The sequence below is a fragment of the Lytechinus pictus genome, chromosome 3, assembly GCF_037042905.1.
Source record: "Lytechinus pictus isolate F3 Inbred chromosome 3, Lp3.0, whole genome shotgun sequence".
NCBI lineage: Eukaryota > Metazoa > Echinodermata > Echinoidea > Temnopleuroida > Toxopneustidae > Lytechinus > Lytechinus pictus.
Genome location: NC_087247.1, coordinates 45,321,275 through 45,346,811, shown reverse-complemented (window position 1 = coordinate 45,346,811; position 25,537 = coordinate 45,321,275). Strand labels below are relative to the sequence as shown.

Here is a 25,537-nt window from a genome sequence, read left to right as displayed (position 1 = left end):
CTAGCTGATACGTCTTGATAATCAGACCTGAAAAGGGAAATATTTTGAAAACTTTATGGAATACACATAAATAATAGGTAGGCCTACCTGATAAATCAAATTTTGAGTGCGCGCAGCGCAAGCAGCAAATGTTAACATTCAGACCATAAAACTGACATTTTTACAGAGCACATTTTAAAAACCAATTTGTAAATTACACAAAATAATGAAAGTTCGTTTTCCGAGGTGAAATATGTTTTGTATGTTGACTTCCAAACTTGATATTCGAACTCCATATTGAACAAGATTGGGTAAATCACCTAACAGGCAATGCGAGCGCGAGCGAAAATTTTATATAGTGGCATGTTTTGAATGGAAATGAAATAAAAGAATTGAATTGAATTGAATGAAAGATTCTTTTAATTTTCCAAGTCTTCCCCTCATCTTATTTTATGCACTCGTCGTCCTCTTCTTTTTCTCCTCTCTTTTCCCTCCTTGTTTCCTTCTTTCTTTCCCTTTTTCATATTTATGCTCCGCCAAGAGGAGGGGGCGGGCCCCTCGGCACCATGGATCTGCCTATGGGGACAAGGGGCGGGAAAATTTGACAAGCAAAAAAAAAAAAGGTTATCGTCGCCAAAGTAAGGTCATCTCGTCCCAAAATACATGTTTTATTTCGATTTAGAATGATGTATTTCGTACCAACATAAAAGACCAAAATAGTAGGGGGGACATTTGGTATTGTGTCCCCCCTACTATTTTGAGTAGGGGGGACACGTCCCCCCTGTCCCCCCTGGGATTTCCGCCCATGTTGGTGAGTAATGTATACCTCAATACTTTCTTCTATAATAATAAGCAATTATATAACAAACTACTTAAAATCCCCTTTTCATGACATCGCGATTTACGCTCTCATTAATTTGTTAAAAATATATTAGCCCATGCATCCTATTCATAATTACAAAAGTGCTTTAAAATGTCAAGTTTTCAGGAATTAATATCGACAAAATTTCGAGCTGTCATTAGGTTTATGAATTCCTAATAATTAAATTGTTCCTTTTTCAGAATGGAATATCTCGCGCTTAGGAAGAGGAATAGAAGAAAGTCATCATCTTTACATGATGACAAAATGTCCTTAGGATGTCCAGGTCCTAGATCGAAATGAAAATAATACAAATATCAGCTTGCGCTTCGCGCTCACATCATTTATTAAGAGCGATCCATAATATCCACTTCACAATTTTCCTACACAGTGCTTGAATTAGTTCTTAAATTGACCCTGTTTAAAGATAGGAATATTAAATATTTTCAGCTCTCGCTTCGCGATCACATCTTCAACACACACACGCATGTTCATTGAGATACACAGCTGGTTCTTTATTTAAAACATGCTTAAATTATCCAGTTTCAGACTAAAATTTTCTGTTCGTGCTTCGCGCTCACATTATTGATTTAGGATACCCAATACCCATTCATTTCATGATCAATAAAAACATAAATAGAGTGACCCGTTTTAGGTCTAAATCACTTTTATTCCGCTCACGCTTCGCGCTCGCATGCGCTCGCATTTTTAGTTATAAATTATGCCTATCCTGCCCATGATTATAAAATATGCTTGAAATTTCTATTATTTCTAGGTCGGAATGTCAAAAATTTTCAGCTCGCGCTTAGCGCTCGCTTTTTTTTCATTTCTTGATGTATTGCATTTGGAATCGCAACTAACTTACTTTTGTTTCTGTCCTCTTTTATTTGTCAGTTGATTTGTTTAAACGCGACGATATGATCAAATCCGGTACCAACTTCATGGCATGCACAGGTACAGACTCCCAGACTCATATCTGATTGGAGCTTTGATCAACCAGTGGATCTTAACACAATACCAGCACATATAAAATTTGTAGTTTCAATTTCTGAACATAATTAATTGTAGGCTGTGTATTCATACCCCTTAACTCGAGTGAAGAGTTTGCACAGCAGACTTCGACAATGGCTTCTGAAAAGACAAGAGCAGAACTCAACTACGAAGCCCGTGTTGACATTGCGACAGCCTACCGAGCTTGTAATTACTACGATCTCGATTATGGTATCTTCAATCATATAACGCAGAGGGCGCCTGCCAGAGACCGAGAAGGAGATGTAATGCTTGTAGTTCCACATGGCTTACTCTGGAATGAGGTACGAGGTAGCCATTATATCTTTATTTTACAAACACATTAGCAGGCACTTATCCCAATCAAAATAGTTTAGATTTCATTTAAGACACTGTCGTTTTATTAGATGTATATGGTATTGAGTTATAGGATTTTTTTTTTTTTAAGCGGAAGTTCCCCCTGAAAAACAGAAAATGAATGAAAATATTGGTGAATATTTACTAAAAATCTGTAAAAGAATAAGATAATTATTACATTTGTTTGTTTTTAAGGACGTCATAAACGAGTAGCTTCCCCATATAATCGACTATAAATTCAAATTTTAAGAGGAGTACGCTGAATAAGATATTTTTTTTTAAGACGGGGTATACGACACTTCATGAAATATTTATTCGTATTAAAACCGTGCTGATCTTCCTGAACCCTAAGAAGTATACAGGGGAAACGAATTAAAAGTTAGAGGCATTCTGCCCCCCCCCCTTTGTTAATCTCCATTGTTTCTTTTATTGATTTTCATCAGGTTACTGCATCTTGTATGATCGGTGTTGACTTTGAGACTGGAAAGGTAGTTGAAGGAGAAGGTGAAATAGCGAAAACAGCAAACGCTATTCACCGTGCTATTCATAAAATACGCTATCCCATTGACGGTACAGTCAGTATTATGCACACACACCAACCATATACTACCTGTTTAGGTAAGCTCTCCACATATTCTATATTCATGCAGATGGACAAAACAAACCCACACATTTTAATTGTGTACATTAATAAACTCTCTTTATTCTTTATTACTTTTATTAATAGTTGCAATAAAATACAAGCAGAATAACATGAAAAGAAAGAGCATTTTGAGATTTCAGACTTTGAGTGGTACGTCGGATATGCATTCAGCTTATTCATACAAATTGATATAATGCATTTGTATTACACAGAAAAGAAATCTCATCAAATCAATTTTGAGGAAATCACTTCTTATTTAAAAATAAAATCATCCAAAGAGAAACATGGTGACATCAATCATCATAATATCCGAGCTATCCACTGTATATAGAGCCACATACAGCTAGGTTAAGTTTTCCACCATTAATCACGTGATATGCAAAATACTGTCCTGGGGGGGTTAAAGGAAAAAGTTGAAATTCATAACTTTTCGTTTTTTACAATCGATTCTAATTAATTTTCAGCTTTTTTTTATATTTATTTTTCTTTACATATCGCTGGGGTGGACAGTTTAGCATTATATTAATGAATAAACTACAATAGGCCTAATTGGAATCCAACTTGCATACATAATTTATTGATGTCGGCAAACCATTCGCAAGCGTTTATTCAAGAACATAAAATTTGAATAATTATGTTAGTATACGCTGCTTCATTTACTGAAAACATTCTAAAGTGATGGCTGTTTAGCCACGGCGGACATAGCTCATGTCATCCGTTTGACTAACCGCCCTTTCACATGGTAAAAAATATCGAAATTTGAATGATTCCAGTGAAAAATAAGACTAATGACGAACATTTAGCAAGTGTGAAACCAAACTATAGAATCACGAACGCTAATCATATCATTAATCATCATTACAATGATGATTCAAGATTCACGTGTGAAAAGACTCTTTGAAAATCAGCTTTACTGAAAAGGCTAACCACCCTCTGATAGGAAATAATTGAATGAATTAATAAAAAATATAAATAAAATCAATTATTTCTGCTTTGCTGATCGAAAACGCTAATGTAAAACATTATTACATTACACCATCATAGTGGTGATAACACGTGAATGACACGTAAGTAATCGCTATCATTCTCGTCACCCACGAAAAGCAATTACGTTTGTAAACACCCAAAGTGTATAACTAAAGATATTGCACAAATATAACACTGCGGTTGATATTAAGGCCCCCCGGTGACAGCTTAAAAGTGCCAAGCGAGCAAAGCGAACAAGCGACAATTTTGACCATTTAAAAATGAAGATCTCATTTTGTGATAGATTTTGACATGATATATAAAAAAATGACTTCATATTTTACCCTTTTTCTTTTCTTGTTGCCCTTTTTTTTTTTTTTTTTTTTTCTAGGTCATGGAAAACTTTGGGAGACCCATTCTGTACGCCACAGTGCCCAGGGATAGCATCTTGTCAAGATTAATGAAGAGGCTTCCCTGTTGTAACAAAATGTAATACAGGTGGAAGAAAATGAATGTTGTAAATAATCTTTTTTATCGTAATGTTTCTTTATTTTGTCTTTCATGATGGATGTTTATTCAGCTTGTGTTGATGATCCAGAACCTTTCAAGTTTAGGCTTACTCAGGGCAGCATGTTTATGTATGGCAAGATGGAATTTGATTACAATTACACTGGCGTCGCTCACGCAGATGAAGAAGGATACAGATTAGCAAAGGTTTGTACAGAAATTATGTTTAACGATCTTCATCTTATCGATAATCTTATCCATATCTGTTGTATTCTTGAAGATATAATACACTCGTTGCGTCATGTCGCCCGATTTGATGATGACGATGAGAATAAGAATAAGAAGAAGAAGAAGAAGAAGAAGAAGAAGAAGAAGAAGAAGAAGGAGAAGGAGAAGAAGAAGAAGAAGAAGAAGGAGAAGGAGAAGAAGAAAAAGAAGAAGAAGGAGAAGAAGAAGAAGAAGAAAAAGAAGAAGAAGAAGGAGAAGAAGATGAAGAAGAGGAGAAGAAGAAGAAGAAAGAAGAAGAAATAATACTTAGCATACAGTTATTGTTGGCACCACCTGGGCCCCGTTGCATAAAACTTTTGCCAGACTTATTTTTGCCACAGAAAGCTATGGCAAAAACCTTAGTTTTTTGCCAGAGTTTCAAATTCGGTCAAACTTTCATGGCAAAAAAAACTCCGGCAAAAGTTGTATGCAACGGGCCCCTGGGGTTGATTTGTACCCCCCCCCCCCAGACCCACCATCCTAGTTACACTGCACCCCTACCTTCAACTAACTTTTCTTCTCATCTTGTGATTATCAAGCTCTGTATGATTTTTGTGCTCCTTTTCGAGCTAGGTTCTGGGTGACAAAAGCATTTTGATGATGGGTAATCATGGAGTACTTACAGTTGGTAAGAGCGCACGTAATGCCTTCACACTTCTGTATACGCTGGAAAAGGCCTCCAAAATACAGGCAAGTTGGTCTTAAAGGATGGCGCCACAGGTGCGACAGCCAGGGCTCTGGGAACGATTATCCACTGGGGTTGCTGAAGTAAATTTGAAAAGCCCAAAATAAATAAAAGAGTTCTCACTACAAACTACCGATCGTTTTGTCCCAAGAAATTTTACAAGCAAGCAACCCCCCCCCCCCAAAAAAAAAAAAAAAAAAAAAAATTGTGGTTATTTTCTATACATTTCTCCAATTTGACACACCTACAAGAATTCCAGGGGGTGCTGCCTATGAAAAATAATGCACGCAGCACCCACTGGGAATACCCCAGGGCCATGGTGACAGCCCCCTTATAGTTTTTTAAAATAAACAACAAAATTGGGGGGTTCAAGAGAGTAGAAAAGAAAAGAAAAAACGATGAAGAAAAGTAAAATGTAAAAAGGAGAGGGAACTGGTGTTTCGTAATATTACCCCATGTTATCCAATTGGGGGGAAAAATGACGAACCTTTAGGTCTCCTTACATATTTACATTAATTCAGTATGTTGTTTTTTTCTTTATTTTCCAAGGTGCTGGCACAATCTACGGGGATGAAATTGCTACAAGCACCGGAGAAAGTAGCCAAGGAAGTTGCCTCATGTCCCTTTGGTGATGATGTTAATCTTTTTTTCAACGCTTTGAAAAGGCAAATGACGCAACCATGCGTGACTGCCTAGATGTGATGGCACCACAAGTTGGAAGACATAAAAAACAGTGCAAGTCGGATTTGGTTTCATTACCTACAGGCGAAACGAACAGCTAAACTTTGCTAACAACATGAAAGTTTACTATCTATACCCCATTACATGTATAGGGCAAACTAATATTGTATTATGATCTATTGGCTCATCGAATATTGCAAACATTCAATTAGGTTTTTTCAACTGACAAGGAATGGATAGAATATTGATTAAATCTCATTTAATGTGATCCGAGTCCTGACCCATAGGATTGTTTCTACCCCCTCCCCCCCCCCCCCCTTCAAAAAGGATCCTAAATAGTGTATCAGTTGTTGTAAGTCAGTGTATTGTAATCTGAATCATTTTTTCCAATATGTTGCCAATATGACACTTGATATGAGTTATGTATTAAACACGTGTTTGAAAAAGTAAAAATCCTATTAGGGGGGGGGGTGGATATATCCATTGACCTATCCGAGATGTATTGGATATATAAATTATGTGTACAAACAAAATCCCCTTCATGTCCTGAGCACCGCTCAACTGTATAACTGTTGAAATTATTGTAATTCCACATGTTCAGGCGGAATAAAATCTCGTTTCACATGATAATGAAGAGAAAATTAGAATTTTTCATATCTCTTACAATAAAATCAAGAGAAATAGTGAGTGGGTCTGCTCATTTGCATACCGACCAGGCTGTTGAGGTGTATAAGCATATTCATATTTTAAAGAAATTATATACTATGCATATCTTAATTTTAGACATGGTCTTGTCAATGTATCAATTTTCAGCGGTCTTGTGAGCAATCAAAATGTAGTGAAAAATGGAAATATGTATGTAGAAATCATTGGTATCAGTGTTGACTGGTAATCTTTCTCTCGCTTTTGATATCTGGTAATTTCTTTTTCGTTCTAATTTCATGCTCTAACTTCAAAATAAAAATTCACAAATATGATTAAAATAATCAAAGTTGATTATCAAATGAATATAATTCCCAAGGATACCTATTTGTTTCTAATAATATGTTTACATACATTTTGTGCCTGTACATATTGTTTATTACTACATTATATCTTGTTCATTAATTGCCTATTATTTTCATTATTGATATTATTTGTTAATCTCTTTGTTAACGGGGCCAGGTGGGTGTTTCATAAAGTTGTTCGTAAGTTAAGAGCGACTTTAAGAACGACTGGTGATCCTTTCTTGTGGTGAATGGTATACACCAAAATGTTCATTGGCGATGGTTTAACGCATAAGGATCTCCAGTCGTTCTTAAAGTCGCCCTTAACTTACGAACAGCTTTATGAAAAGGGCACCAGATGGAAGACCGCAAAATTGGTGATATGCGCCACCCTGTATAAATATCAGAAATAAATAAACAAATAAATGAATAAATTATGTACAGATTATCAACATCAATATTTCAGTAATTTTTCATCGTAGGCTAATTTGTCATCTAACCCCCACCCCCGTTCAATTAATTAATTGAATTCCTCAAACGTACCTCTTAACATCAATTCTCATGAAAATATTTTGATTAATTAGTGTCTATTCTTTGTAAATCACACAAGGAAAATATCAACATATTTTAATTATCCATACTTTTAATATAATACGAAAATAATTCCATACATTACATTGACACTTTGACAGTATAGTGATTGATCCAAGTGTATGCCCTCGTTTTACATCTTTACAGTAAGAAAAAATTGTGTGATATATATTTCATTTGTTACAAGTTTTGTATGGTTTATCATTTATTTTCATTATCATAAGATGTACTTACATCGTCCCCCTTTAGCATTGTTTGATTGGTCAATCAACTTAATTGTTCGATTCATAAATTAAAAAATATAAAAAAATAAAGATCATTAACGTATTCCATTATTTCAGGTCTAGGGATTTCTACTGGTATTGTAGTTAAATAAAATAAATTGTATGATCTTTGTATGAAATGTCCACGATTTCATATAAACTCATATTATGTACAAATGATCATAAACAAGCTTGTTTCTCTATTCTTATTTTCACTGTGTTATAGGGGAAGGCGGGGTAAGTTAGCATAGGGGCAAGTTGAGCCACCACCCCAAGGCCAATAATGAATGAGTCAGACATTGTGGTGGTGTCATGTATTGATGACCCATTACATAACCCTTAACCCCACCACATTGTTTTCAACTTTGAAACAAAAAGAAAAATTTTTGAGGGAAAAATACAAATTTCAGCCAAAAAAGTAAAAAAGGGTGTGAAATACATAAGTGCTTTGTACACGCACACGTCTTTAAATATAATAAAGAAATAAGAACAATATTGTTAGTCCAGGTATGGATTCTCATTCTTGTCATAGTCTTTTACATGATGGATGCATAAGAAATGTATGGATGTGAAAATATCGCATTAAGTTCGGACTGGGGTAATTTGAGCCAACCAACATGGGGCAAGTTGAGCCATAGTAATTCTTATGGTAATGTATCATAAAAAAAACCTTAAAAAGCCATTGACATGCAAATAGAAAGGAGCAAATTCACATGACAGTTCTTTTACTTTTAGAGGATGTTAGTATTTATAGAGAATTAGCAAGTGAAAAGACTTTAAATAAAAATTTGACATGCTGGTTCTTCCCGCATACATTTTGTACGTAATTTTTGTGGCTCAACTTACCCCAGAAGGTGGCACAATTTACCCAACAGTTGGGGCAAGTTGAGCCATTTGACATCGTTTTTTTCAAAGGTCACAATGACTTTCAGTGTGGGGTAGAAAGTTATAAATAGGTGAAAAAACATTTCCCAAGAATCAAATCTAAAGGCTAGGTACTTATTTTTACATTATTAGTCATATCAATTCTAACATGCAAAATGTGTCACAACTTACCCCGCCTTCCCCTACTGATTTCAGTGGGTCAAGTGCTGACAGATGCAAATCCAGAGGGGTTTCAAATCTGACAATTTGATTTCTATCATTACAAGTTAACTGGGAAAGTAATATCTTAAAGTGGATATCATGTTTGCACTTTCTTTTGTGATTGATGCAGTCACTAAAGGTGTTATTTTGCTAGTGTGTCCCCTATTTATGAAAACACTCATTTATTACGTGATTCAAATTTATACACGTTTCTTTATTGGTAACCCATAGTACTCCTTTCTCCTTTTAGTAATAAACTACAATACTTGGGATCCAGCTAACAAAGACTAGTTGCTATGTCTGGCCAGCTCCTGACAAACTTTCATGTAACCAGGTAAAACATTTGTTTAAAAATATGCATGTAATTTGAACTTATACTTACCTTGCCTTTTTGGTGATGTATGCCAAATCAAAGAAGAAACATCAAGAAATTTTACAGCAGTAGGAAATTGATAAAAGGAAGCCTCTAGTAATTCCACTAATCCTACACCCCTTTCCCCTCTGATCTCTCTCTTTCTCCCAAGCCACTTAGAACATATCGGACAAAAAGCTTAATTGATTCTGTCAAACCAGTGTAGGTGTCGTTTATTTTGGAAATAATAATAGTTGAAAAAAAAATCTACTACATGCATATAAATGTTCAGATCATTCAAAATGAACTGTTAATGAAGCAATAATATCAAGCATAAAAAAAATGAATAAACTACTCCACCGTAATTGCTAGCTCTTCATTATGTAGTACTTTTCATAAGATCACAATTTCAAAAGGTGTGTAAAAGGAGTACCAGAATTGAAGGAAATGGGATGTAATGTAAATTATAGGACAAGTCTATCCTAACAACCAGGGCCCATCGGGGACGATCCCAGGTAGTTTCATTGGGGGCAAGATGACCTGAAGGTGATGCTATTTTATTGAATTACAGGGTAATACTAATATGAAGTTACATACTTCTTTTTGTTCATACTCTTGGTTTCTTTGCTTTTCTACTCCTTTCTTTCACTTTTTCCCCTTAAGAAGGCGTAGCCGGTCTGCCCCTCCCCCTAACAAATTGATTTGAACTAATAGAGCAAAAATAGACAAGCATCTCTTGAAAATTAATCCAAAACTGATGTAAAATTTGCAGAAAACAGTTATATGCATGCTCTGGCAGAATGCAAATGGGGTAGGAGCCAATGACATCATATCCTATCTAATGTATGAAATGTGGAAAAACTCAATTCTATAGATTTGATGATCAAGAGGATCTCTAACAAATCATACTGATTTTAAAACCATTATGATTTGACTTTTTCATGAGGAACCAAACCTAGTACTACATACTAGGAAGTATTACCCTGTAATATATAAAATACAAAATAGGCGTTGGGGGTGATACCATCCACTCTTTTACTAACTTTGAAATGTTACGACTTTTTAATATCTGATTTTGATGAAAATTTCAGTGTCACGCTGATGTGCCTTTCCCCCCCAATTATTCAAATCAACTTTTTATTGTGGACTGGACAGTACATGCAAAGATGAAATGTGACATTACTTTCTACGTATTACTTTTATATTAATTATGTAAGTACTGCTATAAGATATCTCTCAAGTTGTGTCTTATTTAAAAGTGCAATAAGAAATCAATTATGATACAAAATATGTATCATAGGACTACATAAAGTGGCTATACATATGCACAATAGCTCACTTTTTCCAAATAAAAATCATCAAGCTGATGAATTAGACTACTTGTGAATAAAAGTATTCTACACCTTCTTGGCCCAAAACATTTTTTTCCTTCAAAATATGATTTATACAGGGCTTATACTTGCCAGGAAGTTCAATATAACTTCCTTGAAAGCATAATATTCATTTATTAATTGCAGCTTCTGAACTGTGCACAATAATATAAAGTAATAAGCATTGCCAAAATTAAAATTACAACAAAAAACATACTCTCTGGAATGAAAATCATAAAGATACAAATACAAATCCATATTTACTACATTTGTTCTTGTGCAAATTTATAGTCATATAATGATTTCAGTCTAAATGAATTCCTCTGTACAATTGCATTAACTACATACTCAAACACAACCCATTTTTTGTTAATATGACTTGATTGATACTTGCAGTAATCTATGAATTTCTGTCTAAAAATTAAATATCACTTTAAATCCAATATCACAAAATAATTACATCCTCTCTTTAACACACTCCTCACCTCATACAAACAAGCACACAATAATACACATTAACAAATGATTACTTCTTCCCTAATCTACCAATTCATTCATTTTCAATGTGGTTTTTTCAATAATGAAAAAAAAACCTATTTCCATGATGAGGGGGAAGAGATAAACCAATAAAAGTTAAACTGTACTTTGTGCTTTCCAGACTGACCATTGCTGTGTGAAGTGCTATCAAGGAACAGAGCGCAACTCTCCACTCAACACCAATGAGTTTGTGGTAAAAAATAAAGTTTAAAATGGACTAGAAAACCTTGTCAATAATCTCTAGTTCTCCTAAAAGCAAATCTCTCCTCTGGCTCTATCTCTGATACATCAATGTTAATACACGATTTTGAACATTCCGACCCCCTCCTCCATGCAACAACAGAGTAAAATGCTTGTCTATGAGATCTATGACAGATGGGCAACAATGCAACAATGGACAATAATGATGTATATCAACACTTAATGTCGGCTTATGGCAAGCAATTATAAATCTTTTAAACCCTGACATACTGAACAATAAATAAACATGGCTGTACTATATATTTATAGGAATCTCTTGTATTCTTTCAATTCCAATTTCATATTTGTGAAGGCTTGATCAAATTTTTGAACAAATATATTGAACAGAAATATTGTGTACAATGTATGTATGACTTGCCACATCATTTCTCCATACTGATACATAACTCACTTCAAGTATTGGCAATAACATTTTAGTAGAAAACAAATGTATCAAAATATCAATTTTTTTACTTTCCCTGGCCTTATCTAAAACGTATCAATGCAACCATCATAATACAGGAGAACTTGGTGATTTTGGTCATGATTTATATAAGATTTAGTCCATGCATATATTTCAAATTCATGGTAATGTTTGAAAGGACACAGTGCATTTACAGCTCTTCCATTTGATAATCTTACAAAATCATTAAAGAGCTGATACAACTGACCAGGCACTGGCCTCTATTCCATAGCATATAATCTCTTAACACAGGAACACATATTTATGAAATGCCACACACGTGAGGTTTTACAAATGAATGCACCAAACTTGAAATTAATAAAAACAAAGGTTAAAAAAGTATGTAAAATGCCCCACAACTAAAAAAAAAGAAATGTTGAACTAATGAGGTTAAGTGAATATTCATTAAAGGATACATCAGACACCACCAACTAGAAACAAGCTTTGCGTGTTCTTTTTCATGTAATTCATAACGATTGGAGTCTTCATAGACTTTCATAGGCTATTTAAAAGGAATGCAGCCAAGGGTCAATTGAAATAGCCCATCATGCAATGGACCCAGGTCGATATATCTTTATGGACATCCATTGAATTTCCATGATTTTAAGATGCCAACAGTTTTGTGAAAATGGGCCAGGATGACTAAGAGGTTTGAACAAGCCGGATAAATAAAGACTTAACTGGGGGTGTTCAACAAAACTTTCAAGGGTGAATTAAAGTTGCTTTTAACATTTATTTATCAACACATCACTGCATTGGTCTGATCATGCTCCAGAGGCACAATACTGTCATCAATAGGGTTCATTACCATTCATGCCTTGTTGTTAAAGCAAACCTTTTAAGTTACATTTAACTCTTTGCAAAGCACCCTAGGCAGTTAAATCGTTATCCACATAATACTTCAGCTTCCTAATTACATAGGTCTCATTTCTAAAGTATATGTGAGGAAGTCTTTGTGAAAACTGCCACTGAAATGTATATCCCCCTGTCTCTTTAAGTAAAACAATATCACAAAACATTGTGAAACCTCTTTAGGCAAAATATATGGCATGTTGAAACAAAAATAAAAGTACAGGACACATGGCTTGTACAGAGCAATCCTAAGAGAAAGAAATTAAATCAAAACTTTCGACATAACAACAAGCAAAATAATATTTATGGCCCAGACAAAAGCAATTTCATTTAAGACTAGTGCAAATACTTCATCATTTTTCCCCTTCTGTACTCATTTCTGTATTACATGGTACTTTGTAACAATTATAAAAGTTAGATATCAATCTCTAATATCATACAAGTATATATCAAAATAGACTTGGCTAGTACAATAACATGCTGAGATAAACAAACACATTTTGTTCACATGTAACAAAGACACCATATGCAGTAATCAGAAATCAATGCGTCCAGCCTCCAAAACTTTGTGAAGATAGTGAGAAGCTGCAGAACTCTTGGTTGTTGCCTTTTAAAACAGACGCTTCTCGAACCTGTTAGTAAGAAAGGGTGGAATGATTTGGTTATTATTCAGAAGCACTCGGTATGCATTTCACCATTGCTCAAGAAAAATACTCAAACAGGTTAGAAAAACCATAACTAAAATGACAAAAATTGCTAAATAATGAAATAATAATAAACATTCTGCGTTTTTGTTCCCTCTTCTTCTCCCCTCCATGTACACAATCCCAGAATATTTCACACAAAAATATTATGATTGCATAATGCCCCAAAATAGAGAAATCTGAGATAACTTACGAATGAAGACTGTGAACACCTCCCTCTACCTGAGCTGAAGGTGACCTTCTCTCAAAGCGAACTTCACCAACATACATCTTGTCTCTGAAAGAGGATGAACAAATCAAAGTGGATAAACAGACCACATCACTCTCAATCCAGCAGAAAAAAGTATTTTATACTATAAGAGTGGGCTTTTCTCTACTGCCTTTGATTACCATGATCAACATCATCACCTGGTCGCTGAAGGATACTGATGAATTCTTCAACTCCATGATGAAATTTTTTTTCTTCAAAACTGTGATCTGTCTGTTGTGAGAATAAAAACAAAAAAGAAAACCTGATCCCACAAAACATTTCTGTCTCTCACCTGAGAATACTGAGGCTAAGAGCCCCAATGTCTTGGCATCCATGTTGGATTCCGGCTATGAGATACGGTACAAACTTGTGGATGGAGCCCTTGTCAACGATGGACCCTGATACACCCTGGGCTACCTTCAGCTTGTCACGCTCACTGTAAGGATATACAATCAAAAATAATTTTTAGCATGATGGCAATGATAATGAACAGGAATGGGATTATAAAACATTTTTTAATATTATCTATGTCATTTTCTAAATAGTTATTCTGAAAAAGTTCTTACATGTATCTCAAATGATTGGTCTGATCATTACAGTAATATTCAAAACTTTGGCCCAATGGCAATGTTATGATTGGAACATTCATCAATTGAAAAAAATATATAATTGAAAAAGCTATGCTAATTTTAATGAATTTAACTTTTCATATGAAATTCTTCACATGATATTACATTTCATATCATAAATGAAAGAAATCAAACTTTGGAAAAATTCTTTAAGCACAGGATTTACAAATTTTTGAATTGAGCATTCTCTAACATTACAATATTGTCCCAATCATATAGGCTGACATATATTTTTACAACTTCGCTCCTTGACTAAGATGACACCTAAAAACAATTAACTTGAGATCTTGCAAACATGTAAGCAGGGAAGATAAGAGCTAAGCTGGCTTTTGAGTTTTTGCATTGCTACCTATCTTTTCATTGAAAGATTTAATGCACACTTTGGGTTGATTTTTAGAAGAGGCACCCCACTTGTCATTTGCCCCCCCCCCCTAATGTTGCTTACAGCAATGATCAAGCCAACTACTTGCACTGTTTATATCAAGAGGTGTAGGTAGACTGGGTTGATATTCCATGCACTCTTTGAAGCATACCTACCTGAAGTATCTCTTGGCAGAGGATTTGTTCTTCTCCATGGCATCCAGTGATCCCATACCACGGTATTTCTTGAGCCTGACCCCATCAGAGAAGAAGTATTCACCCGGAGCTTCAGTGGTTCCTGCCAGCAGGCTACCCATCATGACTAGACAACATGAACGTGAGCAAAGAATTCAAGTCAGTAGCCAATTATAAGGAGAGAGGGTGAAAATATTATAGAACGAAACTAAATTGTTATTAAGGAGGCGCATTTGTCCCATAAAATACACATCAGGGTCCCATACCACAGAGTTCATCACTTGATGAAGGGCCTGATTTTTACACCTGATAAAGTTCATTTCCTGTCACATGTACTGTACACAGAAATGCGTGTAAGGGACTACTAAAACTTGTTCGGCTCAAACTTTTCATATGAAGTTTTTCTGTATATCTATTTTAGAGGATCTGAAGAGCTACCTGCTGCAGAAGATTTTGTTTTACTGGTACTGCTGATAATCTTCCTAAACGACACAAGAAGATCTAAGAAACTGAAAATCATTGTTTTAATCTTTACCACAACAGATATTCTCCTTTAAGGATCCACTCCTTGTACAATACATACAAGCTAACTACTAACCTGATGATGCTCCTAGTGATAGAGCCTTTGTGATGTGACCAACTGTTGTGATGCCTCCATCAGCAATGATAGGTACTCCACAACCTCTTGCATACTGGGCTACTCTATACACTGCTGTACCTTGGGGACGTCCAACGGCCATTACTGCAGGAAAACAACAATAACATATTCTCATTGATAATACCATTGTACATTGAAACTTAGAAACAAATCTCAGCTCTTCTTTATCTGATGAAGAGTAAAACATAAATCTAATAGTTAATTTAACTTGAATTAACACAAGAAATACCCTCCTCACTAAAGGGCAACTCTGCGTTTTATTATTTTTTTGTCAAAGCATATGCCACAATATACAGGATAAAAAAGACAATATTTCATCTGATCCACTGATCCACAATGTGCTGCACTCAACCCAGGTGAGGTAAATGGGTACCGGTAGGAAGTAATTCCTTAAAAAGCTGTGTGCGCTATGAACGCCTAGCTTAGCCGGGTAATATAGGAGCGCCTTGAGCACCTAACAAGGTGGATATGTGCGCAATATAAATACCCTATATTATTATTATTATTATTATCTCAAACCTCTTGTTGTCACATATAGACAGGCCTTTTAAATAATAAGAGTTTGTTTTGTCATTCAGGAATGCTTTCAAAACCAGTTTACCAAATGCAAGAAAAAGATTCATATCTTATTGACAATACATGCAACATATAATGGTGATGCCAAAATATGATCACATCTTTTAACAAAATGACAGACAAAACTGTAATGTCAGGCAAATTGATGTGTAACATGCAAAATCAATATTTGTTTTCACAAAAACACTTCATATAAAAATAATCCACATTGATATAAATAATACACTTCTAAACAATACTATAGCTATCATATCAAAAACAAAGACAATACACCCAAAACAATTTATCTTATTCTGCAACTTCATTTTCCTGTACACTCTTCATATTCTCACTCTCTGTATTTCCTCCTCTCCAAAATGAGCCTGACTATATACATAATTTTGCACTTTATGGCCCGTATTTTGAACTCGGGTTTAAATCAAACCCTGGTTTTAAAGTTGTGGTTTAACTATGGAGGGCCAATTGGGGTACGAATCCATAACAGTACACATCCATTTATTAACTCGTTTGACACTCAAATTGTTAAAAAAAATCTGGGAATGATAAATGAAATATTTTGAAGAATTTTTCTTCATTATGATAGCAAACGGAAACAAAATAGTGAACAATTGAAATATACAATCCGAAGTATATTATAAACATTTTAGCACATAGACCGTGGTCTAAGATAAACCTGAATTCAGAATATGGGCCATTAAAATTGCTGTAGGGCCTACATGTAAGTAACAACTCACAATTAACTTAAATCAAAAAGTTGACATTGGTTATTGTAATGGTCATTTTCATTGTCACTGCTACAGTAGGGCATACTAGAAGTAACCATTGTCAAGGAAAATGTTTTGCCCTTCATGTCGTAGCTGAATCCATGAAGTGGCACAACGCCCCAAAATCACATGAAAAGTCAATTTTAAGTTTTTTCAGTTTTATTATTCTGTAGTTAAGGTCATCATTTCACCGAAATTTAGAAGAACCCAGTTCTCTCTAATTAATGACATAATTAAAGTGAAAAAGCGACACTAGCCTCAAATCCTTTGCAAGATAATCCACGAACTTTACGGACAAAACGACACCTGTGTTTGAATCACTGCTATGTTAAGATTTCATGTTTATAAAACTTTATTCAATAATTTTTTAACATGGAAGGCAGGAGTAGATACCTGGCTCTTGGTATGTGCATTCTTCATTCTGTTAAACTTCACAATCATATAGCAACGGGCAGTTGAAAATGTTAAAATCTTTATTCACCTTTATCTCGAAAAGTGATTTCGCGCATCAACGGTCGCATGTGCCACTTCGTGGATTCGGCAACTATCTGTTCAATCTAAATTCCCCTTTGTTTGAAACCCCAATTATCAATTTAATGTAGCTCCATAAAGATATATATTTTTTTTTTGGGGGGCGGGGGTAGCAAATTGACCTTTGACTGGTGTGCAGTATTTTTCGGGCAGCAAGAGCAATTGTAGTAGCAGTGGTAATTGCATTAGTAGAAGTTAACGTAGCAGTAACAGAAGCAAAGTAGCAGTACATGTAGAAATTGCAAGAGTAGTAGAAGCAGTAGCAGAAACAGTTGCAATAATGTAGTAGTAGCTTTACTGTCTGAAATTAATTCTGAAAGAAATGTCTTTCTACAAAACAGGTACAAAATTTAAATGAATATAAGATTCACATAGTTTGCAAAAAATAACAAATAATAGCTAAACATGTACATTAATGTGGAAGAAAAATATAAGTATAAGTGAATATAGAACAAGCCTTGAAGATAAGCAAATAATATTTTTCAAAATCAAAGGAAATAGTTTTACAGATAATTCAAACTCCTCAAAATTTCAATTGGAAATCATAAATCCAAAGGATGGTCATGCTTCTAGATTGAGACCCACATGAGACTGTGATTCCATGCGACTAACAAATTTTTTTTTCGGTATTCTGAACAAGTCTTCACTTTTCTATTAACTTACAGTTTGTCTTATTGATAATTTGCTAATATTGTCTAAAATTGGTATTCTAAAATTCATCTCATCTCCAAACAGACCACCAATTCTATCATCAACCAATCCTTGAAGATTATATGATTAGATCAACCCATACAGCCCTTGCTCTCTTAATCACAGTTGCAATGCTGGTGATCACTTCATGAAACAAAAGTCACCATTAATTTTTTTTTCATGAATATATTAATGAAGAATATATAAAGAAAATTTGATTTATTGATTATAATAGATATAATATATGTAGTTGAGAGCTGGTAGGAAAAAGATGAAACCATGGTGTAATGTGTATAGAAAATCAATGCCATTAATCTTGAATTGATAACAGTAAAAATGACAGGTTGAACTTGCATTGAACAACAGCAAGAATGGGTTTATCTTATGATTCAAGCAAGTGACATAAATGTACAGTGAAATATGACCAGCAATCATGCACACTTGCTAAATGAAATATTTGAAGCAGTGAATGACATTCAAACAAATTCATTATATAACATTACATAATTCATTTAGGGATTTGTTTTTATATCAATAATTAGATCTAATGGTGTATCACAATCTTGATACACAACATGTACCTACTTTGGGACCTATGTAGGAAAGATTCTGGGACATTTAGAGTCATATTGCACAACTTTTCATCGAAATGTACTAAACCTTTTCCTAGACACGTTTCATAAAACAAAATTATGCATGACTTAATGTACTTGAATAAAAAAGTAACTTTCTGTAATATTTTCCATGTTGTCAGTATGGTCCTATTTGGTAATTCAAACAGGCCTGAATTCAAAATTCATAATCATGCATACCTTCACATAAACCTTGACGAAAGGACTCCCATATTTTAACTAAAGAAAGTGTTAGCACAACTTAACTCATCGCAACACATCAGTGGCTTTCAGAAGGTAATTAATGACATTAATAATAAATAGCAACAAGCAGGACTAAATTGCATTAAAAGACGCATCCATAATTTCAGCACAATATGTGACTACATATTGGTATTTTATAGAATAGTAAATGGGAAACTGTTAGAAAGTTTCATTTTCTCAAACTGTTAACCTCTGTTCAATTAATTTGCATATTTTTCCTTGCTTGATATTATGTGAAAATATAGGAGAAACAGAGATAAGTTACGAGAAAGTTGCAAGGGGAAGGGGAATATTAAAGAGACATTGAATTTCAAAGGTTCAGATTGTTGTTTTGAAAAATTGTGCAAGTGACTTTGAACATGCAAAAATACAAATGCACAGTTTTGAAAATGTTTAAAGAAATAGATGTAAACTGACCAATTTCAAATTGGACACAATTGCTTTAGCCCCATTTTTATAAGAATAGATATCGGTATGTGAGGTTGTACAATTCCAAACCTGTTGTTTATTAACTCTCCCACAACAAAAGGGTAAGTGAACAGCATTACAAGCTGGAGAATAACTTGACCAGGTCAATTCTACTGGGACTACAAAAAATCTGTTTAACTAGAGAATAAAAAAATGACTAGGAGAAATATGACTAAGAAGAGGTATATATATATATATATATAAAAGAGAAACAAGGTTGAAACTTTCATGCTTTAATCCAACAAAATTAATTGAAGTCCACAAATTTTTGACGAGTACATACCGTCTTTATCAAGTGAATCACTTGATAAAGACAGTATGTACTCGTCGAAAATTTGTGGACTTCAATAAATTTTGTTGGATTAAAGCATGAAAGTTTCAACCTTGTTTCTCTTAATATTACTCCAACACGTGGAATATCTACCGAATATATATATATATATATATATAATCTATGATTTTATTGCTACGGCATTTACTAAACTTATATATATATATATATATATGCATACATCCTACGGAAGGGCGAAGTCTATGAATGGGTTTATTCCGTCATAATACACATATAGACGTAAAGACGTAGGTAGAGGGCGTTAAGGCGTATTACGAACATTGAAAGAAGACCAAAAAAATTGCCTTAAACACAGATGTAGAGAAATATATATATATATATAAAACACAGCACATGTTTTGCATGGTCAAAATTGGTAGGACTTGGGACAAATATTAAACTTACAGAAGGTTGACTTATTCCTGTACATATAGTTTGGCACTTAGGAGAAGCCTAACCTTTTTGATATGGTATACAATCAATTTTGCAATTATCTCCAGAAATATCATCAAGTTCAACGTATAAGATATCATGTCTCAAATTACAAAATTTGAAGTATGCACAAATAAAAGAAAAACTATCAACTAAGTTACTTTGGAAAAAAAATCAATCATATTTTTTGACTTATTTTTGTAGGAAAGCATATATATGCATTGAACACCCTACTTATATGTTCTCAGTGACATCAATGCTAGCTGCATTATACAGGATATAGTGTTTGATTGCCAGATAGGAAAATTACTGATTTTGTCAAGAAGTACTAAATTCAGGATGAAGAAATCCCATCCCCATTCCCTTTTGAAAAATAAAAACAAAAACCTTGTACAAGCTTAAGGATATATCAAACTATTTTACTGATAATATTCTAGGGCATCATTCAGTTGTAAAACCACCACCCCCCCTCAACAATAATAGACAGAAACAAGTAAATAGGACATGTTTTGACATCATTCTTGTTATTTGCAGATATTTTCCATCTATTTATACGTTAATTAAAAAAAAGACAGCTGTACTTGTCAAAGTTACATCTGTCTTTTATGTAATAAAAGACTTCATTTCTTTCTTTTTTTATACTTATGCTGAAGCCATACAAGTAAATGAAGGACAAATCCAAACAGGTTCAATTAAGACACCATATGTAGTCAGCGTTATTTTTTTGCAGTATGAATATGATTACTAATTGTTTTATCATTGCCACTTCTATTGTACATTTGATATTAAACAAAAAAGACAACTAAGGTTAGATTTTAACTAAGGTTATAGGAGACAAGGAGAGATAATATCTGAAATAAATATCATATTGATTGTCATCTCCTGACAAAGAGAAATCAGAACTAATGAAATAGGACACTTATCAAATACCTCCTGGACAATACCTATGCCATTATTTTGGAGGGGAATAAATAGTGATTGAAACAATATTCATCACAACATTCACCAAATCTCATAATCCCTACAATTCCAAACAACTCTTTACAATAGTAATACTTGAACCTTTCCAAAACTGTGCATTTGACTTACATCACTAAATTGTATGTACATGTATACACATATAAAGCAAAGATGGTGTTTCAACAACTATGGCATAGCGGAGGCAACAGACTTACAGGTAGACGTTAAGTCACCCTCCGGCCTACTAGGCCTACTACTAGTAGCTTGTGCTGCTGGTGCTGGTTACCAAACGAAGAATTCCATGACAGAAATGTTTAAAGATTGTGTTAGCATTAAAGGCATTTGGTTGAAAAAAAAGGAGAATAAGGATGAATATGGAAATATTAGAAAATAATCAAAAGAAGGGTTAGTCATCGTTGAATTAACACAGAATAGTTAATCTATTGATGTTTTGGTTAGGAGACGTTAGTGAAGGAATGCATACACACATATCAATAGCAAGACTATTACAAAATATCTGGATTCATTACTGATAACATGTAAAGAAATAAAAACGACTATCTCTCTACCTCTAAGTGTGTTGCCTTAGGCAGAAAAATAGAAAAAACAGTAATTTTTACATTGAATCTTGAAGCTTTCATCCTTGTTTCAAAGACAAAAATGAGATAAATGCAAAAAAGGAAGATTCTACAATGTACCAGCTTCACAGGAAACAGTGAGACAATAAATTTCATTATTAAAAAAATTATTGCATAAAATGTAATTTGCAGTTTCAAGCCATATCTAAAACGAGGCATGGTAATAATATAATGCCTTTATATTGACAAACATGTTGTTACAAGCTGTAAATGATGATACATTCATGATCTACAACAATCCAGCAAGCAAAGGGATTAATATATAAATGTGGGATCCCAACAATGTCCTAGGTTGGTTGTAATTACGATTTTATATTGACCACTCACTCTGATGACAACCTACAGAGCAATGTCAGAGCAAGGCACTGGAGGTGACTACTCAACCATCATTAACCACCCTTGAGGATATCTACCAAAGGCATATCTTCATTCGACATTGCTTTTTAGCTGCTCACACACACACACACTCCACCTTACATTATATTCCACATGTCAGTACAAAGTACCATGAGACTGGTTATACAGTCAAATGATTAGTTTCCGAGGTTATCGGTTTTGACTTCTTGGTATATTCTGTCCTTGAGCTGTCTTTTCTTCTAGGCACATTCATTCTCACACAAATAAACATTTGGCAAGAAACACCTTATCAATGGATATTCAAAACTTAAAGCTAAAACAAATTATAAATATCATCATTATTTTTAACAAAGAGCATTCCCCCTAAAACCCCACTTATTTTGGCACCACTGAACTCCTCCAACATCTTCCACATGTCGAGTTATCTTTATTTCATTACTGCTTTGTTCTTTGACCGACCTTTTTATTACATTATTCATTTTGGCATGTCAACGGCCACATCCATTTAACCATGACCCTTCACATCACACTACCCATTCAACCTATTCCTTTTCTCTTCACCCCTTCCTCCTCATAAATAAAACTTTATTCTTTCTACAGTCCGACCTCTCTTATCCGGCCTCCCCTTATCCGCATCTCTCTATTATCCGGACGCACACATGCGGGTTTTTTTTTTTCAATTCAATCTAGTAAGTGAGGAAATGAGATTTCAATCTAAACTCAATCCTATACGCAAACTCACTTTGATTACATATATTTTCCAATATAGTCTACCTACAACATTATTTTCATGAAAATCACCAAAAGAACTTAGGCAGGATAATTTTCCAGTTAATCAGGGCGCAGCGCAAACATTTCATCACGTTCTCTTTTTGTTTCCCGGGAAAAACAACGCATGTCTTGCTAGCTAACGCTAGGCCTTGATACGGACAGCGCCATCTATCATGTTTGAGTCCACAGTCAGTATAACAATGGCTGACATTGCAAAGCTGCGATACCCGCCACGATGATCTAATTGTAAAACTTTCATCGAGTCATTCTCTTTATTTCGAGGTATGCTATGTATACCTCAATCATTTTAGCAGGTAAACTATCCAACAGTTTTGGCCATCGATCGATTTCATTTCCGTAAAAATACCGCCCATAATTTGCACTGACACTGCAGTGAATACTGTCTGCACGCCCGCTACAATAGATAACGTGTAGCTACCACCGTTGGGGAGGCAGCAGCTGCGTGTATTTAATATTGGGTCTCCCAGATCCGGATAAATCCCTTATCCGGATTGGTGCTGGTCCCAACGTGTCCGGATAAGAGAGGTCGGAGTGTAGTTGACAGTCTCGTGGGCAGTGTAAGTAGGAAACTGATATTCTCACCAAATATCAATGAATTCTTTGGATTTATAATTAATTCTTGTTTGTCATTTTCTTGTTTGTCTCTTTCTTGTTTATCTCTCTTTAACCTGGGTTCCAAAAGAAACTTATCAAACTTCACAAGTGCACTTCACAATTCCACTCAGTCAAAATGAACAAAATTTTGACAGACTAGCTTCAGTAATCTTTACTACTCATATGTCAATTTAATCACAAAGAGGCTGTAGCCCCTAAAATCAATTGGTTCCGGAATGAGATGGGAATGAACAAACTTTCCAGCTTATTAAAGTTCACAGTATGACTAACAGCACGTTTGAATGCCTCAATAACTAAGAAGTTAAAATGAACATTTTAAACACACCAATTGAGATCAAAGAAGTATAATGCATGAATTGACTCAATATCAATCAAGCAAAGAATGACCATTTGGTTGAGACTGAAATTGAGACTTTTGTGACTTTCGATTCCGGAACCAATTGATTTGAGGGGCTATAGACTTTTTTAAATTAAACCAATCTCTCAATTATTGACATGTGCTATGAAAAGATTACTGAAGCTAGTCTGGGTCAAAAATTTGTTCATTTTGACCAAGTGGAATTTAGGTAGTGCGCTTGTGAAGATTGATAAGTTTCTTTTAGAACCCAGTTTGCTCTTACTCAATTGGAACAGCTTCCAGAAACACAGACCTGGATACCAAATTGTAAATTCCACAGGAGATTGACAAATGCATTTGCTGGAATGTACATTTTGAATGGGGAGTTTAATTTCACAAGTTGACTGACAAATGAAATGCCTTGTAACTTCATTCCTTGCTGATTTCATCCATTAAAATTCCTAATTTGTATGTTACATCCTGCACCAGATTAATGGTAAATTCAATTATTCCAAGTGCAGGGCACTTGGTTTAATGCAGTACAAGCCAACTTATATGAAATAGGAAATGGCAACTTCTCTTATTTATTCAATTATACCCTAATGCTCAGCATGTCTCCATAACTTGTTCTGTCTCTCTTTCACCAACCTACCTCCTTCCCATCTTTATTACTCACTCTCCCTCTCATTCTGTCTATTTATATCTCTCTTGTTCTCTATCGCTCACACTCTCTGTCTGTCTCCCAATCTCACTTTTTCACTTGGTTTTGAATTCCTAGCCAATCCCATTACTGCTCTTTCTCTACCTTTTGTCTTTCCACACCCAGTCCATTTTTTTTATATTTATCATGTTTTTCATTCAGTTTCAGTTTTCACTAGGTTGTGAGTTCCTAAATGGCCTATACCCTTCATCCTCTATTTTGTTATTACCTTCTTGTGTGATACAGATTGAGCCACTTCCCATTCCAACCCTCAAGGCATCTGCACCAGCTTGGATCAGATTCTTGGCTTGTGCCACAGTCACAACTGAAATGAAACAAATTAAACATTTTTAACAAAATAATAACAAAATGAAAATAGGAATTCATCTTGTTAATTAGTAAGATCCATCTAGTCCCTTTGTCTCATTTCAGAAGAAAAAGGCGTTTATTGCAAGTTATTTCACTTTTTGAACTTTTGAAATGGATCTCTTCTGTGTAATTTAGCTGCAAGAACTGCAAATATGTAAGTCTAAACCAATACAAAACTATCACCATGTTCATGGATTTTCTTGCACCAAATCATATACCATTTTAAGGGATGTCCCATTATGTCCCAACCCCTACTTAATTAGCATAAAATGTATTTTTTGCCTATAAGAAGCATGAATTCTTCACCAGAATAAGATCCTATCCCATTCATGTCTCAAATGTACACATTGGGGTTTCTATCCAAATGAAATTTCGGAAATTGATTTTTCAGAGTCAAGAAAGACAAGAAAGGAATATGCCAAATTTTCTTGTTATTTTCCAACTGAATCAAAATACTTTCAAGAAATTATGAACAGATGATGGAGATTTCATGGATTCAAAATTATGAAAAGTGAGATTTCAGTAACTTTTTGGAGAAGCCTCCCCCCCCCCCCTTAAAAAAATAAATGCAACAACTTCAATTGTCCCTTCAAAATAAATCAGAAATGAGCTCT

At 34.5% G+C, this 25,537-nt stretch overlaps 2 protein-coding genes across 4 annotated transcripts in view; one reads left to right on the top strand and one right to left on the bottom strand.

Moving 5' to 3' along the window:
• Window positions 1-1,730: 1,730 nt before the first annotated feature.
• Window positions 1,731-8,285, top strand: LOC129256284 (putative aldolase class 2 protein PA3430). Of its 3 annotated transcripts, none has more exons than XM_054894531.2 (5): window positions 1,731-2,151; window positions 2,647-2,821; window positions 4,393-4,526; window positions 5,160-5,276; window positions 5,821-8,285. In XM_054894531.2, the coding sequence occupies exons 1-5, from the start codon at window positions 1,963-1,965 to the stop codon at window positions 5,965-5,967; spliced, it is 762 nt and encodes a 253-aa protein (XP_054750506.2). In that variant the 5' UTR covers window positions 1,731-1,962; the 3' UTR covers window positions 5,968-8,285. The 3 variants fall into 3 exon arrangements, with proteins under 3 accessions (XP_054750506.2, XP_063953225.1, XP_054750505.2); XM_064097155.1 differs by having other exon boundaries at window positions 1,732-2,151; window positions 5,160-5,214; XM_054894530.2 differs by lacking the exon at window positions 5,160-5,276 and having other exon boundaries at window positions 1,732-2,151.
• A 1,144-nt stretch (window positions 8,286-9,429) lies between these two features.
• The window catches only part of LOC129255570 (inosine-5'-monophosphate dehydrogenase 1b-like), a 35,192-nt gene continuing 19,084 nt past the window's right edge, over window positions 9,430-25,537 (bottom strand). The window contains exons 8-13 of the mRNA XM_064097154.1: window positions 24,784-24,879; window positions 15,429-15,572; window positions 14,813-14,957; window positions 13,939-14,082; window positions 13,590-13,673; window positions 9,430-13,324 (exon numbers count right to left, since the gene is read on the bottom strand). Coding sequence (XP_063953224.1) covers window positions 13,303-13,324; window positions 13,590-13,673; window positions 13,939-14,082; window positions 14,813-14,957; window positions 15,429-15,572; window positions 24,784-24,879 — 635 coding nt within the window. The 3' untranslated portion in view covers window positions 9,430-13,302. The remainder of the gene's footprint in view (window positions 13,325-13,589; window positions 13,674-13,938; window positions 14,083-14,812; window positions 14,958-15,428; window positions 15,573-24,783; window positions 24,880-25,537) is intronic.

Coding starts and splice junctions, on each gene's coding strand:
- LOC129256284 (XM_054894531.2), top strand. CDS start 1,963: ATGGCTTCTGAAAAGACAAGAGCAGAACTCAACTACGAAGCCCGTGTT. Junction 4,527..5,159: donor AAGGATACAGATTAGCAAAG/GTTTGTACAGAA, acceptor TTTTCGAGCTAG/GTTCTGGGTGACAAAAGCAT. Junction 5,277..5,820: donor AAAAGGCCTCCAAAATACAG/GCAAGTTGGTCT, acceptor TTATTTTCCAAG/GTGCTGGCACAATCTACGGG.